The following is a 17,981-nucleotide window of genomic DNA, read 5'->3' as shown; positions in this document are numbered from 1 at the left end:
AAAAAAATCAATATTTTTCAAAAAATGCAATAATGTTTGCGACATCTAGAGCCCGGTAATTGGACTATTCGTCACATTGCGGTGGTCACAAAGACAATATTTGCCACGAAAATCGCGAATACACCATATTTGGCACTCAAGTCCTCGTTAGTATGATGGACTTTTCGGCTGCCAGATGTTTCGTTATAGAGATTTTAGTGACTTTGTGACCAGTAATCACCGAACCCTAGAGACCATGCATTAACTGCTGTGTATTTGTTTGAGTTAGTGCAAGTGTATACAGTTGATGTAAGGTTGCGCCCATATAACCATTAAGTACCGATAAAAAACATAAATGTTTTAAAAAGTATTTATTTCAGTGCCGATTACATTTTATGATTTAAAATCGTCATATTCTCAAAAGAAAAAAATCCTATGTAACGTTTCATGGCTTTTATTTACAATAATTTAATATCACCTATAATAATTTTACACTAGTTAAATCATAATTTAGATTCCAGGTTCTATTAATCCCACTTTGATTTTTTCTTCTCGAAGAGCTCATTTCCATCGTTTGTAATTGCAGAATAATATCCCATTGATTCGTACTTCTGCCTCATGTAAGCTATGTATCCGAGACATAATCCAAAACATGTAAGTCCAACCGACATGATTACGATATTCTGAAAGAGAACCACAGTAAAAAAAACATTAGTAATAATATTTCAAGGTTATGTATTTTCTAATATTTTACATAATGGAAATGCACTTCTCCATCATTACTATTCACTATTTAGATTTAAAATGTGTATAATTGTATGTGTACAGTCTAGTGAAACGTTAGTGTAAATTAAATGAATGAAAATAAATCGAAACAACCGCAATGAAAGGATCGTAATATATTTGAATAAAATAATTATGTTAAGTGATAAATATATACCGGCTTCACGTAGAGTTCAAAATTAACAGCCTTAAAAAGGTTGGTGCTTCTGATTGTTCTGATTCCATCTCCTGGAGCTGGTCGTTTCTGTTCTTCAGACATCGGTCTATTTTGACAAACGACACCAGCTGTCAAACCAATAGTAGTAAAAGTGACCGTAAAATCACCTAACACGGCCATAAATATTTAATTCATACTTTAGCTTTAAAGCTATCAATTCATTTTTTAATCACAGCGTCCCTATCGTCATTTTTATTCTTATAAATCATATGAATCATATGTTAACTATTTATATAAGCGAACTATGTAAACATGAGATGGGGGAAAATGAAAAGAAAATTAGTTTGTCAATATATTTTTATTTATTTCATAATGGCGTAACTACTCTCTGTAATGAGATATAAAATTACATGTCCCATTCTGTTGTAAAACAACTCAGAAATACTTTTAACTCTCTCATTTTGCGTTTCTAATTTGTAATTTCAAATCACATTGTAGCATTTCAAAGATCAATTTTGAAGAAGGTACCTACTATCCTTCAAAAGCTCAGTAAAATAAATAAAGAATATATATATTTATATTTTTAAAATATAAATTATACACTTCAAATAAATTAATTTGAGAAAAGTGAGCATACAAAAATAAACAGTAAACATTTCCACTCCAAACGAAATTAAACATTTTTCGAAAAATCGATATATTTATTACACATTTATAATCGACGTGAAGATGTGAAAAGAAAAATGAATTTAAATATCACATTACACACAAATAAATATTAAACTAATTTTTTTTCATTGGAGATATAATACTAGAATAACAGTACATTTCCTCATTCTTCACAATGGAAATACAAAGTAACTGGTGCTGTTTAATGTCTACATCGAGCAGTGCTGACAAAATAAATTAAGAATAATTTTACATCGAAAAGGCATATCAATAGTTATGTATAAGTATATTGAAAAAGACGCGAATATATTCATATCATATAAGGTAAAATAAATAAAAAAATACGTTTCATATTCAACGATAGAAAATCTCAATTAAAAAAAATAAAATCACCGTAGGCACATTCATAAATTAATTACAAAATACTGTCAGATTTTCTTTTGTGTAGTAACGTTAGACGAACGTTTGAAAAGCCTTATATGTATTAAATTATGGATCCTTAACTATTTATTTATTTTTTCAATGTAACAAAACCTAATCGAAAAACAGATTTATTTTTTTAATAATAAAGATTTGTTTTTAAAACAAGCAACGTTTCGTTAACAATATTTTCAACATAAACAATAAATATTCGTCTCATATTTCCGAGACGAATAAAAATTGCTCCATCAAATTACTTAAGGATATAAATATTGATGTATAATAGTATTAATCCTATAAGCATTCGAGTTTATTGATATTTAGGAATTTCAAATTTAACGTCCAAATGGGCTTGTTTTGCGAGAGTGATGATGTCCGACAGTTGTACAGCGAGAGTCGCAGCCTCGTCCAAATCGTCTCTGGGCAAAATACGAAGACCCGACTCCGCAATCAACTTCTTAGCCTCGTTAACCATAGTACCCTAAAAACAAATCATATTTCAAATAAACACAATTCATAAAAACTATAATAATATATGTACATTGGCAAAAAATTTACTTGAAGCCGACAGATGATCGGAATCTTCAAGTTGAGTTCTTTAGTAGCCTGGATGATACCCTCAGCGATTACGTCACACCTCATAATACCACCGAAAATATTGACTAATATAGCCTGCACCTTCGGATCTGAGCTGATGATTTTGAACGCTTCCTAAAACACCAAAAATTATATTTCCGACATATAATAATATAATATGATGCAAATACATATGAAAAAATGACATTACATAGACGGCTTTCGTTGAAGCACCACCTCCGACGTCCAAGAAATTCGCAGGCTTACCGCCGTGCAGAGAGATGATGTCCATTGTAGCCATGGCTAATCCGGCTCCGTTGACCATGCAACCGATGCTACCGTCCAAAGCGATGTAGTTAAGATCAAATTTGGCAGCGTCGACTTCCTTAGGATCTTCTTGCGTTGTGTCGCGCAAAGCGAACAATTCCTTTTGCCTAAATTCAGCGTTGTCGTCAAACCGGAACTTAGCGTCGAGACTGAAAACTAAACATACAAAATATAAACAAATTTTCACAACAAAAGTCAAAACAGCATCAGATTGAATATTTACAGTCTCCGGTTTTGGCGTCTTCGGCATAAGGGTTAATCTCAACGAGGAGAGCGTCCTTCTTCACAAACAGATCGTACATTTTGATCAACATATCGGCAGTTTGTTCCTTCCTTTCACCCAAGCCGACCTGTAAAATAAATTTGCATCAAACAAATACTATAATATTCACTATGCATTCATTCATAAAAAGAAAAAGTATAACCTTTTCAGCAACAGATAAAGCCTGCTGTCTGGTAATACCCTGTATGATATCGATCGGTTCATAGCAAATAGCATCGGGATTATCGCGAGCTACGTCTTCAATATTAACACCACCTTCTGAAGAAGCGATGATTACTGGACCCTTAAATAATAAAAGGAAAAAAAATCAGATTATAACAATCTAACTATGATCAAAATGTACCAATTTCATATTTACGTTATGATACCTTGTTTTGACAAACTTTCAAGGAACTACATATATGTACATATATTAAATTATTTCATTCAACTGAAAACAACTGAAACATGAGTTTTCAAAAGGCTGGAAACTGCTCAGTTTGGATGATCATAGAATGTTCTCATTTTTTCATATTCAAATCTTATATACACATGTTAAAGTCGAAGTGTATTTTCAGTTGTAATATATTCCGAATGATGTTATAGGCAATTCATATTGGAATACAATTCAACTAGTAAATTATATCTCTACAAACGCAAATACACTTTCAACAATGTGCGCCAGTTGTAATATAACAATTGAGTTTTGACAGATTTGATGTTTTTGCGAATACTTTAGAATTCAATAATGCGTTGATATTTACTAGGTATTAAAAATAAAGGTAATGATTACTGTATTACGATGACTCAAAACAAAAAATGTAACTTTCCATATCAATTTACTAGTCAAGTGACGTTTTTAAAAAAACCTAACCTCTCCATCTAACCTGGTACCAATTTATAATTGAACAGTATTTTCAGTTGTAATATATTTTGACCAGTTGGCATATAATTCACCATAGGAATCAACTTAAGTGTGTTAGACGAAATATATTAAAACTGAAAATACACTTAAACTATAATGGTACTACATAGGTTAGATGGAAGATATTCAAACTAGTCAAAATATATTACAACTGCAACGTATATATAAAACAAAGTGTGTGTAACTCGTTTCTGATTGGTTGTCGTCAAATTCGCTTCTGATTGGCTGTCATTAGATATACATTTTTTTCGAATCAAATAAATTTAATAAAAAAACAAATGATTGTTTAATATCAGATTTGGCCATGTTTAAGCAGATTATAAATACTGAGCCATGCCGAGTGGAAACACTAGTTTTATATAAAAAAAAAATTAAATGCAACATAAATAAATACATACAAAAAATTGTTTGTTTCCCAAAAAAAAAAATAAAAAACAATACGCTATTAAATATTACATACAGAGAAATGTTATAATAATAGAAGTGGCTTTAGGCGTCATATTGTTGTCACAAGTGAGGAATGTCCAGACATTTTCAAATAATTTTAGCATCAGTCGTATTTGATAAAAACTTCTCTGTTTGTTTATATTACTCGCAAGATGGGCAAGTGCATTCAAAAACACACAATACACAACATGGGATACATTTTTATAAGGATGAACGCACTATAACGAACATTTTTATAAGGATGAAAGACTCGAACGTATTACCACTCTGCTCGAAAGCATAATATGCTGGTTGTGCAGAAGATCGGGCCATGAACACTGACTAGGACACACATACATACATACACATGTTAATTTGTATGCGGATGACCGGGCGAGCGTGCGGGGATGGAATGAGGAGACGATGCGAATCCACCGCAAGGGCTGTACCCAGAGAAACGTTATAACAATAGAAGTGGCTTTAGGCGTTACATTGCTGTCAAGTGACGATTGTCCACAGACATTCCTAAATAATTTTAGCATCAGTCGTATTTGATGCTTGGTGGTAGACGTATGTCCGATAAAAACTTCTCTGGGCAAGTGCATCGTTAAAAATTGCACAATGCATTCAACAACACACAATACACAACATGCGATACATTTTTATAAGTAAATTGATCATTCAAGTAACATATTATTCAATTGACATCGTAGTTTGACAGTTTTTAAAAGTGTCATGGCGATCGCCCGCATTCTACATAAAATTTCAGGGGTGGCACCAGAGTAATGTAAAAATTATTTTTAAATAAATGTAAAAACATTTCTCTTGGTGGCGCCGAATACCCAATTACATTAATAACCAATTATTTAAGTTTAATTAATATAAACATCGTTCATTTTCATATTATACATATTTTTGTTGAAACTATACATTACACGTTAATTTAAGACTTCCCGAGGACAGACAAATACAAAAAAGTGGATAAAAATAATCCGCCAACTGAGAAAAGAAACGAATTGGCCACCGACGCCCAACACCACCATATACATATATCCAACCCCTTGTCTTCTCGCTTGCTTTTCAACTCGCTTGTTAGAAGTAAGCTAGAGTATAATGCAATTGTGTGGAATCCGCATGAAGCAAACTACTCTCTTATTATAGAAAAAGTGCAAAAAGCATTTCTTCGTTTTCTTTATAAGAAAGAGTATGGGTACTACCCATATCTCTATCCTACTCCTTTCCTTTTGGGCATGCTTGGGTATAATTACCTTGAACTTCGGAGAAACTTCTCGTTAATTCGTTTCGTTCTCCAGCTATTGCGTGGTAATACGTCATGCCCTTTGTTGCTGGAACAGTTGGGACTTTATGTCCCTAATAATTATGTGCGTGGTAGACATCGTCATTTGATGGTTGTACCTGCTGCTCGCACAGTTCTTTTTCGAATGGCTCCTATTCCAAGAGCTATTCGACTTCTCAATGAAATCGTTGCTGCTGTCCCTGAATGTGATATTTTCCACCTTGGGGAGCGTAGATTATCGGATATTATTTTAATATATTTATCTGGTAACCTGCGCTCATCATTACTTTCTTAATTTGAATGTGATGAATGAGTGGGATCTTAATCTACTCTCTTCCATTTGGGCCTCGCTGTGATTTTATTTATATTTTGTTTTATTTTATTTTACTTTTTCTTTCTCCTTTGTATATTTTTATATACTATTTTAATTTTGTTCAGTGTAAACAAAGAATGGGATTTATGGATTTTATTTTTAATTTTTACACTTTTGTTATTTTTTTTCTCTCTGAATGATGTATTATTTTCCTTTTGTTACTTTTTTTTTTATTATTTTATTTTACCATGTTTTCTGCTTTTGCTTTTTTCCTTTATTTACAGTTAACTTGTTTTTATATCATGTTTCTATATCTTTTTCAAATGTAGGCCATTGTGGCGCATTAGGTTCTTCCTGTAATGCCATAATGGTCAAAAACTATTAAATAAATAAATATTCTCAAATTGTAAATAAATCTATATCAAAATAAAACTTTAATTTGAGTAGTGAATATGTGATGTGACCCTGATTGTATTCCATGCGTTGTAGCGTAGTTATGGAGACGCACCGCGTAATACTATTATTATAACATTTCTCTGATTACATATCCCAAATATTGTATTTATAAAATGTCTCCTCCATTACGGGCTCGCGACATCGTAGACAATTCATTCGACAGTTTTCGATCAAAACGCAAGACGATAAATCATCTATCAACATCGGAATGGTTAAAACAAAACCAGTTAATAAAAAAATACATCATTAAAAATACTGTCAAAAATTGAACAAACATTAATCCGATAAGTAAACAACGATCGTGATTGAACGCACTTGAACGAGCGAGAATAAGGTCCACTCAGATAAGAAATAGTCCACTTTCGAACGTTTGAACTTCGAATCGTTCAATGAATCACGACAGATCTAATAAAAAAAAATAAAACAATTACAGCGAAAGCTCTCTCCATCATGATGGCAAAGTAGAACTCTCTCCTGGGGAACTTCCTTTCGGTGACCATGACTTTGTTGCAGATGCGACCGGCTTCGCCCGTCTGCTTCGTGATGAGCAGCTGACCCAACATCTGATGGGACAGCTCTCCGGCTTCTTCCGGCCTGCAAACAAACGAACCATCAGGAACACGAAACAATCAACGACACGCCACGTATGAAACCAATTAAAAATAATTACTCGTGCACCATTCGCACTCCGCCTTTGAGACCGCTCTTGAAATGGCCTTTTCCCCTACCGCCGGCAAGAACCTGCAAACAAATTCAATACATAATCAAAACATCTCCATACATAAGCAAGAATAAAGCGAGTGTGGACATTGCATATATATATATATATATATATATGTACCTGAGCTTTCAAAACGATATCCTTCGAATTGAGATTCTTGGCATGCTCGATGGCTTCTTGCTTGGTGCCGGCGACGCTGAATTTCGGCACTGGAATACCGGCATCGTTGAGCAACGTGTAGCTGATGTGTTCGTGGACGTTCAACTTTCGGACGGGTTGTGCATTGTTGCTCGGCCAATTATTGGCACACAAAACCTACGCAACACCAAGAATATTGTTAATGTAAAACATAAATACTACCGGCGTGTCAATTGAATGTCACGACTGTGCAATTTTTTTTGACACTCGGGGTTCCGAATCATATTCATACGTCGTCCTTCAAAACGATAATTTGTATACATTTACATATTATAGAACAACAAAAGACCGTTGATAATATTATTGGTATGCAAATTGAGCACGTGACCGGTCAATGTATGACTTTTTAACAGCAAAACAACGCTACTTATTACGTACTATATATGTAAACAACACGTAATAATTATGATATGAACATATGTATATTGTTTATAAACAAATCGTCTAAAAAATGGTAATTTATTTGATGATATAAACGTCAAGTCGTATTTCAATATAACATGCAAATACACTCGCTTTTTTATATGTACTATACATAATACACTATTCTATTCAAATTGATAATTATGTATTGATTTTTTTTTAAATATACGAAAATAATAACTTTTGTACTTTTGTACCGTCTAATATGCCGTATAATTGATAATCAAAAATAAATTTAAATGCTTAATTGTGCAAAAATTCCATGAATAATATACAGTTTTTGTTTAGGTAAAGAAAATTCTTAAAATATATAATGAAAGTCATCAAAAATCATCCAAAGACGGCCGGGTGGGCGTGTGGGGATAGAATTAGGGCGCAAGCCACACAGAGTGGCACGCGGCACGTGTTTTTTTTAGATAGTTTTGCACATGTAAAAAAAAACGCTAGCACGCCTGATATATGCTATGGCAAAAACTCAGCCACTGGATTTTTTCGGTGATATTTTATCCATGCATTGACAGTGATCGACAACGGTAATTCCCACATTTGAAGAAATGTGGGAGAAACTTGTCGAATAATAAGATTGTAAGAATTGATAATGACATAAGACACGCCTATTCACAGCTGGAGACTCCCTAAGCATGCCGTGTCGTACGATTCTGTATGTTTGCGCCTTTATGCATGTTGAAACCATTATTGACAATGCCTCGGGTGTGGTTCATGTATAAATCCTTTCCTAAACAACTCGTTGAAATATCAACGGGCACAATAGTGTATAGAAGTTTTCAAAAAGGATTGTAAATGGCAATACAAGGTTCAATCTATAGTGAGAAAAAAAACGAAAATCCGTTGGTGCGATCTCTGATGATCCCCATTGCATTGTATGAAGGACATGTTCAATGTCTTCGTAATGTAGTATTGGAGACAGATGTTGCGCATTTTATGGACTGCAAAATGCACGAACGTCTCCTGCACCACATTATTTCAACAAGCATCACCGAAAACACTCTAGGGGGTGAGTTCTGCCAAGGGTCGTGACGGTATAAATTAGACGTACTAGCGTTTTTTTTTTTGCACATGCAAAAGTACTCAAACTGTGTATTTGTTCGGATAATCAAGAGATAAAACATAGCTTTTTCTCTATCTATCAGATATTATAGATAGAGAAAATGCACCTCACAAATATACACCACTATTCAACTAAGAGAAAGGGACATGTTAGATGCATTAGATGCATGGTCTGCAAGACGAACGAATATCTCCATCCTCGAAGAGCTGACAGAGGTGGCTTTCAGGGAGATTTTCAAAAATACGGAGAAAAAGAATTCGGTTCTACATTAGTATGCGGTCTACCTTAGCATGCAATCTATCTTTAAATCGCAGTCGACTATTTTTTTTTTATATGTACCGTAGCAACGACTTGATTATTATAATTTTTGTTTTTTTGCTGCCGCCCTATAATGTTGCCGAAGCATTTCTATCAAAATATCTTCAGCAGCGAAGACAATACCGACCAACCTTAACTTAACTTAACCTATCCTGACCCTTAAATAAATAGGTGTTGGCTGCTAAGATATATTTTTTTTTTAATTTTATTTCGTCAATATTTTCACAAAAAAAACATATCTTAGCAGCCAACACCTATTTATATAAGGGTCAGGTTAGGTTAGGTTAAGTTAGGGTTGGCCCTATTAATTTAAGATTAGGTTGTTAGGGTCGGTATTATTCAGTCTCACTGTCATACGCGAGAACTGAGACCGCATATTAAAGTAAAAATGTGAAGGTAGATCGCATACTAAAGTAGATATGTGAAGCTAGACCGCACACTAAAGTGGCACCAAGAATTCTTTCCTAGTTTGGCCATATTGCCAGGAAGTAGTGCCGGTTTTAGGGCACGAGGGCGCCAAATAAGTTAGGGCACCACTCGATGTGTCAAAATCGCTTTAAATTTTAAAATTAGAGCGCCAAAAGCCATACAAAATTTTAGATTAGAGCGCCAAAGGCGAAATTTTTTTCCAAGGGTGTTTAGAAAAAAATGCCCGAGGGCGCCATTGGGTGTAACGCCGGCACTGCCAGGAAGAATGTGGAAAGTCTAGAAAAACTGGTATCCACTAGAACAATAGAGGGAAGCCGAGCGAGAGGACAGTCGGTCTCCCATAAGATGGTCAGATGAAATTAAAGAACTGACTTTCAACTTGCCACAATGCAGGGAGGAGTAGAGTCAGATAAACCACCGGATTCCAGACGATAGAAATGTTCAGCACCGAGCAAACGAGAAAGAAGATTTGAAATTCCTATCCCTATATACAGAAAGCTTATATAAAAAAAGCAAAACAATTATATTTGCAGGAAAATAATCAATATTTAATCAAGATTTATTAACAATTTCAAAGGGGGTCAAATGTTTAAGCATAAATCGTTGTATTTATACAACATACATACATTAGTGTAATTAATTTTTCAAGAATAATTACCTAAAGAGTAAATAACATTATAATGGTGTTTACTTCGGTAACGAGCAAATTTTTTAATTCATCTTTCACGTTACAAACAAAAATCTTAATATGGGTCAGATCTTTTTGGCAAAAATACACACTTCAGTATTCCACGATAGTATTCAACATGTGATCTATATCAACATCGGTTCGGATACTTCCTACGCAATATACCGAATTGTACGAAGCCGATTCGGATCAACAGCACAACAAACCCAATTCGAATTGGATTAAATCATCACGGAGCAATTGTTCAATTCAATCGTACGAATCAACGACCCCTCAAGTATAATAATAAACATATTATATCGTAGGCCTGCCAAGCGAAGTGACACACATGTGCCTATCATATCATATGTCGACGATCACTCTTCAACACTGATATTAAACAAATATAAAAAAATAAATAAAAAAACAAGACCATCGCTGTAATTGTAATTGTATGTAAGTCGATCTATTTTCGTCCGAGCTGAGTTTGGCGAAAAGCGTGACCTTGACCCTAATAGCATTGAAGCCCGTTTCGTCACACGTTTGGAGACACGTGCCAAAAGAAGAAAAAGCCCGCGGGAATCACGCGCCACTGTAAATTACGTCATCGATTTTCCGGGAATCGTGGAAAAGAATGAAAGAAGAAAAGACATTGCGGCCGGTTAAAATTAGCGGGCGCTATGTAATAGATCGCGCAAACTGGGGCAATGTTAGCGCACGTCAAAAAACAGCTGACCCTGAACATTATTTCGAGAGGGGGCGCGGAGGCTGCGCCCCCTGACTCTCGGGCCCCCGAGAGTGGGCTCGGCCCCTGACACAGCGAGTGGGAGGGTGGGAGAGTGAGCGAGTGAGCGGTGGACTAACCCTGGCGATCAGGCCTTCGTGCCTCAACGTTCTCTGCAACCACAACGACATCCTGTGTCAGACTGTCTGCTGTCTGCTGTCGCTGGTGGGACCGACTGCCGCCGATGCACTGCTGCCAATTGCTCGTCTCGAAGCCAATGCTAGCCATGAACGTCACTGCGGCGATATACTGTCTGCGTAATTCGAATTGTGCAATTTCGTACGAGTGGTGAATTGTGCAAATATCAACCTCGGCACCGAAAAGGTCGAAAAAGCAAATATCGGAAGGCAAATATTGAAAATCGAAAGATCTTAAGTCGAAAGATCAAAAAAAGGGTGCATGGTAAACGGTACTCTGTATATATGAGTCGTTTAGTTCCAAAGCCCGGTATCTCCATATTTGGTCAAAACTGAGATAAAATTGTATTTCGATTCTAGGAATATTTTCACACAATACTGTGTAGGCATATAGTACAACTGAAATTATCTCATCAAGTCACTGCGACACATATCCAGGAAAGTCATTAACGCATGGCACACGCTCGCCTCGTAAAAAGGTCTGTAGGAATCTCGTCATCGTCATCGTCATCGAAACATTCGAGAATATTCCACAACAACAAACCACATTCCGCGCAGAACTCACACACGTAAACAACACGTGCACTTCTTGGAATCAATCGCCAAAACCTTCGAGACAGTTCCACCCCTCACACTCAAGCGGAACGCCCCTACCAGTCGAGCGGAAACAAAACCAGTTGAAGCACACCTGCAGCCATTATATTAAACTCAAGCGGAACGCCCCTGCCAGTCGAGCGGAACCAAAACGGTCGAAACACGCCGCCGCCATTAAACTACATCGAGCGGAACGGCGCCAATCGTTCCAGAAAAGTCCACCCCATCGACAAAAGCGCATTCCTCGCTTACGCATCAACAACCACCACCATGGGTCAGGTGATTCCAGAAACACTATAAAAGGAGGTACAACCCAAACAACGCCAGTCGACCCACAGCAGCAAGCGTCGACACACAGCAGCAGACCAGTCAACATCCAGCTCCTGACCTGCCACCACTACACCACGCGGACTTGGAAGATCAACCAGCCGAACGAGCCAGCAACACACTGCCGCATCCAGAGACCTTCTGAACATAGCCGAACGACGAGCCAACAACACACTGCCGCATCCAGAGACCTTCTGAACATAGCCGAACGACGAGCCAACAACACACTGCCGCATCCAGAGACCTTCTGAACATAGCCGAACGACGAGCCAACAACACACTGCCGCATCCAGAGACCTTCTGAACATAAACGAATGCCGAGCCAGCGACACTCTACCATATCCAGAGACCGCTGAACGCCATACTTTTGCCCAAATATAATACCTTTGTACAACCATAGGCAAACAATAAAACTTTATAAAACAAGCACAACAGTGTTTCGTTAGGCTGGGATACGGTCAACATACATGAACCCCGCCTACAGGTCGACACGTGTTTCTATACACGCGTCTGGGAAACAAAGGAAAAACAAACTGAACCCATAAAAACCACGAACTACGTCCAAGCGTATGAACCCATAAAACCACGCTCGCAGCATAACTAGGGCAGCGCGAGTACCAAGAACAAAAGATGTGCACACGACACACTTCAACCCAAAACGTTTATAAAGCAACGCAGCAACCTCCACCGGCAGAGTGAGCCTCTAGAGTTCAACTAGATCACATCTCCGAAGAAACCTCTTCGTACATACAATAACCATTGTACCAAATTGAACAAAAATAAACGATCCTCTTTCAAACTCAACTGAATTTCCATAGGCCGGGAAACGGTCGAAACCTTTCACTCGACCACCTGTCCTATAACTGTATACTTTAATTCTCTCTAAAACCAAGTTAAATGACTAAAAAAAAATATTTAAAATCTTGTTTTGTTCCAAAGAACGGCAAAAATTCTCTCTCTTCATTCGAATTAACGGCAAAACTGCCGACAGCCAATCGGAGCACTGCATATGGCAAGATGGCGGCCATTTCGGCCGGTTACCTGGGTGCAACTATCCTTCCGCATTTCCTTCATAATTGCTGTTATCATGGACGATCTGTCTCGAAGTATTGAAAAAACCAAAGATGGAGATACAAGAAAGAAAACAATCCGAAAGAAATCTTGAGCAAAGGAACGGAATCGCCATGAAAGGACAACTCGGGAACAAACACCGGAAAAATCGTTTTCAAGTCTTAATATTTCATTTAATCTCAAAAATTTTCCAAAAAACTGAATTGCAAAATAGCTTTAAATCGTATATCTTCCATTAAAATAAAACTTTGTAAATGAAATCCACTAAACAAAGTTGTGGCAGAAAAACTGCGTTTACCAACAAATGAGTGAAATGCTTTTACCGGGTTTTGGAACTAGACGACTCATATAATATATATGCGTGGCATGCGGTGAAAATATCTCTCTTTTTGTCATACAGCCTTGTTTAATGTGCGCGCGCAGAATACGGGAGGAAAAGCCTGTTCCTCTTGTTCCTCTTGGATGCACATCAAAACGCCTCCGTGTTTATTTATTGCCTTCTTGAGCTTCTTCTTCCATCAACAACGCGATTATACATCATTTTTCGTTCGATAAACGCCGAAACATTTTTGCTGACTTGTATTTTAACGCGTAGCTACGAATGCACGTGTATGCATTCATATTGTAAGTACTCGACAATACGACGTAAGCAATATTGCGCCGTATCGTCATGGCCTGTAATGTATAAGTAAGCCGATTTTGCCTTGCACTTGGCCAAAGTGCTGTGAACGTGACGTGACCGCGACGTGTAGGTAGATATGTATAGAAATGTCATAAAATGACATATTTGAAACGGAGTCGTGCAGTGCTGAAGCCGTGTAGTGCTGAAGCCGTGCAGTGCTGAAGTCGTGCAGTTCTGTTAAGTATGAAAATACCTTTAAAAATTACAGAGAAATGTTATTACTAAAGGTAGGATAGTCACAGTGCTATCCATTGTTCCATTGTTGTAAATCCTTTGTAAAAAAGGTTCGGCAAACCTTTAACAATGCATTTACAACCTTTGAACAATGCGCGGCACCTTCTGGGTCCGGTGACTAGTTATTACATTTCTCTGCGTAGGTATACAGAGAAATGATATAACAATAGAAGTGGCTTTAGGCGTTTTATTGTTGTCAAGTGACGATTGACATTCCTAAATAATGTTAGCATCAGTCGTATTTGATGCTAACATTAAAATATCAACCAGTTTTCTCGTGACCGATTTTAGGGTGTGACCAGTTTTCTCGTGACCAGTTTTAGGGTGTGACCAGTTTTAGTGTGACGGGTGATCACGTGTGACCGATCTAGAGCGACCGGTTGTCCTGTGACTGGTTCACATATGACTAGTAGTCCGTTTACCCTAAAAAGTCATTCATATTCGAACACAATTCAACTAGCAAATTATATATCTACGAGCGCAAATGCACTTCAAACAATGGGTGCCAGTTGTAATATAACAGTTGAGTTTTTACAGCTCTGGTGTTTTTGCGAATGCTTTAGAATTCAATAATGCGTTAATATTTGCTAGGTATTAGGAATAAAGGTAATGAGTATTGTATTACGATAGCTCTAAGAATGTGTTCAAAACAAAAAATGTGACTTTCTAACGTCGAATGACGTTTTCACGAAAGCCAAACCTCTCCATATTACCTGGTACCAACTTATAGTTGAATGGTATTTTCAATTGTAAAATATTTGTACTGGTTCAGTGATTATTCCGCACAAAAGATTGTCGTTTGCGCGATCGCAATGTGCGAAATAATCCATTTACCATTTTTACCAGTTGTAATGCAATTCGCCATATGAATCAACTTACATTAGTTAGACGGAATATATTGCAACTAGTCAAAATATATTACAACTGAAAATACACTTGAATGGTAGTTGGTACCACGTTAGATGGCATATTTTCAAACTAGTTAAAATATATTACAATTGTAACATATATAAAACAAAATGTGTGTGTAATTCATTTCTGATTGGTTGTTGTCAAATTCGTTTCTGTTGGCAGAAACTTTCTTCATGATTTGCACTACGTCTTTTTAACTTTTTGAGGCTGACGTTTCGTTTCAATTTGATGATTTGCTGATAATTATTTGGATACATTTAAATATTTATGCGAAACACATGGTAAACATAAAACAAATAAGATATTATTATTTTTTTAATTTTTTTAATTAATTACATAAAGATGAACCTAACATATTTACCACAACTCAATCAGTTTTGCCGTTGTATAATTTTCTACGTATTTTATTTTTGCATTATACAGCTATTCAGTATTATACATCATTTACAAAAATACGTATGTATGTACATATATACCCATACAATCAAAATCAATACAATTTCACATTCGGGTATATATTGTGCTTTTCAAATGAAGGCACGGAAGTCTCATTTGAAATATTCTCATCAACATTCAATTTTAAGAGCAATTATAGGTAATTTGTGTCCATAGTACATATATAAACGAGTTTACATGTCTTTTGTGAAAAATAGCGTCAATAAAGTGTTGTAAATTTATTGAAAATTTTAATACACGTGCTTTTATTATATATGTAAGTACGTTTTGTACTGCAGGTACCAGCTTTTTGTAACATAACGGAAGTTAGTAGTTATGCATACGAAACTTGTAAAAATTTAATTTAATCGTTCGCAATGTCACCATAACAATTTTATCCTATTACATTTATTGCGATAGTAATATTCAATTATATAATGATTGCCATTCAAACTTACATAAAAAATTCTAATTTTGCATTTGAGATCGGGTATAAATTGAAATGGTTCGAACTCACTAGATACACAGTCAAGGATTCGTCGGTACTATGAAGTTCATTGGAATCACAATTTGTTTGACGATAACGGTGCTGGTTGCCTTAGTGGTAATTTATTTATTTATTTAATTTAAATAAAATGTTTAGTATATGTTTTCACACTCATTCTATTCTTTCTACACATGCTATATATCCGATTATATAAAATCGCCAGTTTATGATTGTAGATCACTTGGATTTTAAAGTGAAATATAAAATTTTTTATATACATATAAAATTTTTCAAAATGGTACGCACGTCGTAAGCTGTATTGTTACTAATAATATATACATATATAAATTGTTTTACTGTTTAACTTTAAGCCTAAGTGGCTAATTACTATCAGAGCCGGCACCGTCCATTTGTGCAAATTGTGCAAATCACACGATGGCCGAATTTTTTGAGGCGGCCGTCCACAAACCAAAAAAAAATCCCTTTTCATTATTACTAGATGTGAAACAAAAATCTAAAATGCGAACAATGGTAAAAATAACACTTTTTTCTACATGTTTTGCCGGATGTTATCACGGCCGCCTTTCGTATTGTTTTGTATTTTGTACTGAGAAACAAATGTAAACCCATGCAACAAGGATGTGACCGTGAACAAGAAAAATGACCGTGTTCGGTACAATAAATTTTGTTTACGACGCACAATTCTTAGAATTAGTTCCTTACAATATTTGAACGCCACTGGGATTATATTTTTTTGACGAAAACACACGTGTTGAGCACCCATGCCATACAAATATAATATCAACGAAGTTTATTACTCACAAATTTCTCTGAAAAGTATCACTCTTACGACTTAAAAGCTTACTTTAGAAATTTTATTACGTCAGTTGTCTTCGGTCTTTCCTCGAGTTTTGTCGAACGATCGTTTAAAGAATTTTATAAAATTATAACTCGGTGTTTTTATAATATTAACGAATTCTTATTTTTTAACATTAAAATTAACGATGTCTCAACGGAAAACTAAACGTTTATCGGGCGCACAATATAAATTAATAAAAAAAGCTAAATTAGAAGAAAATATTCGGAATCGCTTTTAAAATTTATCACAAAAAACAATGCGGTCGGTTCGATTGCTTGTGGTTCTCCATGTGATTCTATAGTATCGGGAAATAATAATGAAGTGATTGAAAATAGTGAAATAATTATTGAAAATCGTGAAAAAATATTAGAAATGAGGGGTGGGAGGGAGGCAGCAAAAATATTTTTGACACAGACGGCCAAGCTTCTCAAGGCGGGCCTGATTACTATAAACTGGCTTATTATTGTGATTGTGTACTTTTTTTTATTGTATATATTTAATTATTTATAAACAGCATGGCATGGCAGTTGGGGTAAACAATGCTGCAGAGCATGGTCTACCAGGCCATGTTCATTCAGCCAAATGTGGAGGTGGCGGGGGAAGAGGTGGAGGACAAGGAGTTCCTGTATTTATAGCATTAAATGGAACTACTTTGACACTGCCCCCAGGATTCTCAACACCATTCCCACTTCCTTCAAGTAAATTTATATACATATATAATACAAAAATTTGCATGATCTTATTGTATTGTAATTTATGATTTCCTTTTTTTTCTACAGATATAACCTTCGGTTGATTATCAAAAATTTGACAAAAACAGAATCAAGAGTACGCTGGTAATTGCTAAAGTAATAATGCATCTGTAAATTATGTAAAAATCAAAAAAAATTGTGTGGTAAAAAAGAAATTGCTTATTTTTATTAGAAATACATACATACATATATTTTGTTAACATTGAGATATTCTTTTATTTCGTTTATTTTTTTGATCAAGTTTTCTTTCTTTTTTTCCAAATCATTCCAATAGCCTATAAGTTATAAAAGA

General features: G+C 35.6%; 3 protein-coding genes across 3 annotated transcripts; 1 reads left to right on the top strand and 2 right to left on the bottom strand.

Annotated features, from left to right (window-relative positions):
* Positions 1-341: 341 nt before the first annotated feature.
* LOC143916771 (small integral membrane protein 8) lies at positions 342-1,066 on the bottom strand. Its single transcript, XM_077438017.1, has 2 exons — positions 920-1,066; positions 342-662 (listed from the first exon to the last, which is right to left on the bottom strand). The coding sequence occupies exons 1-2, from the start codon at positions 1,019-1,021 to the stop codon at positions 507-509; spliced, it is 258 nt and encodes an 85-aa protein (XP_077294143.1). The 5' UTR covers positions 1,022-1,066; the 3' UTR covers positions 342-506.
* Positions 1,067-1,507: 441 nt separating this feature from the next.
* On the bottom strand, positions 1,508-11,424 carry ScsbetaA (Succinyl-coenzyme A synthetase beta subunit, ADP-forming). Its single transcript, XM_077438918.1, has 9 exons — positions 11,280-11,424; positions 7,432-7,626; positions 7,261-7,331; positions 7,022-7,184; positions 3,337-3,477; positions 3,135-3,261; positions 2,796-3,067; positions 2,567-2,719; positions 1,508-2,489 (listed from the first exon to the last, which is right to left on the bottom strand). Exons 1-9 carry the CDS (start codon positions 11,328-11,330, stop codon positions 2,319-2,321), a joined length of 1,344 nt encoding a protein of 447 aa, XP_077295044.1. The 5' UTR covers positions 11,331-11,424; the 3' UTR covers positions 1,508-2,318.
* A 1,957-nt stretch (positions 11,425-13,381) lies between these two features.
* Positions 13,382-17,774, top strand: LOC143917228 (uncharacterized). The gene is made up of 4 exons (XM_077438713.1): positions 13,382-13,486; positions 16,112-16,195; positions 17,452-17,635; positions 17,717-17,774. The coding sequence occupies exons 1-4, from the start codon at positions 13,382-13,384 to the stop codon at positions 17,731-17,733; spliced, it is 390 nt and encodes a 129-aa protein (XP_077294839.1). The 3' UTR covers positions 17,734-17,774.
* Positions 17,775-17,981: the final 207 nt, after the last annotated feature.

The sequence above is a fragment of the Arctopsyche grandis genome, chromosome 9, assembly GCF_051622035.1.
Source record: "Arctopsyche grandis isolate Sample6627 chromosome 9, ASM5162203v2, whole genome shotgun sequence".
Classification (NCBI taxonomy): domain Eukaryota; kingdom Metazoa; phylum Arthropoda; class Insecta; order Trichoptera; family Hydropsychidae; genus Arctopsyche; species Arctopsyche grandis.
Note: the sequence above shows the minus strand (reverse complement) of the source record. Positions and strands in the feature narration are given on the sequence as shown.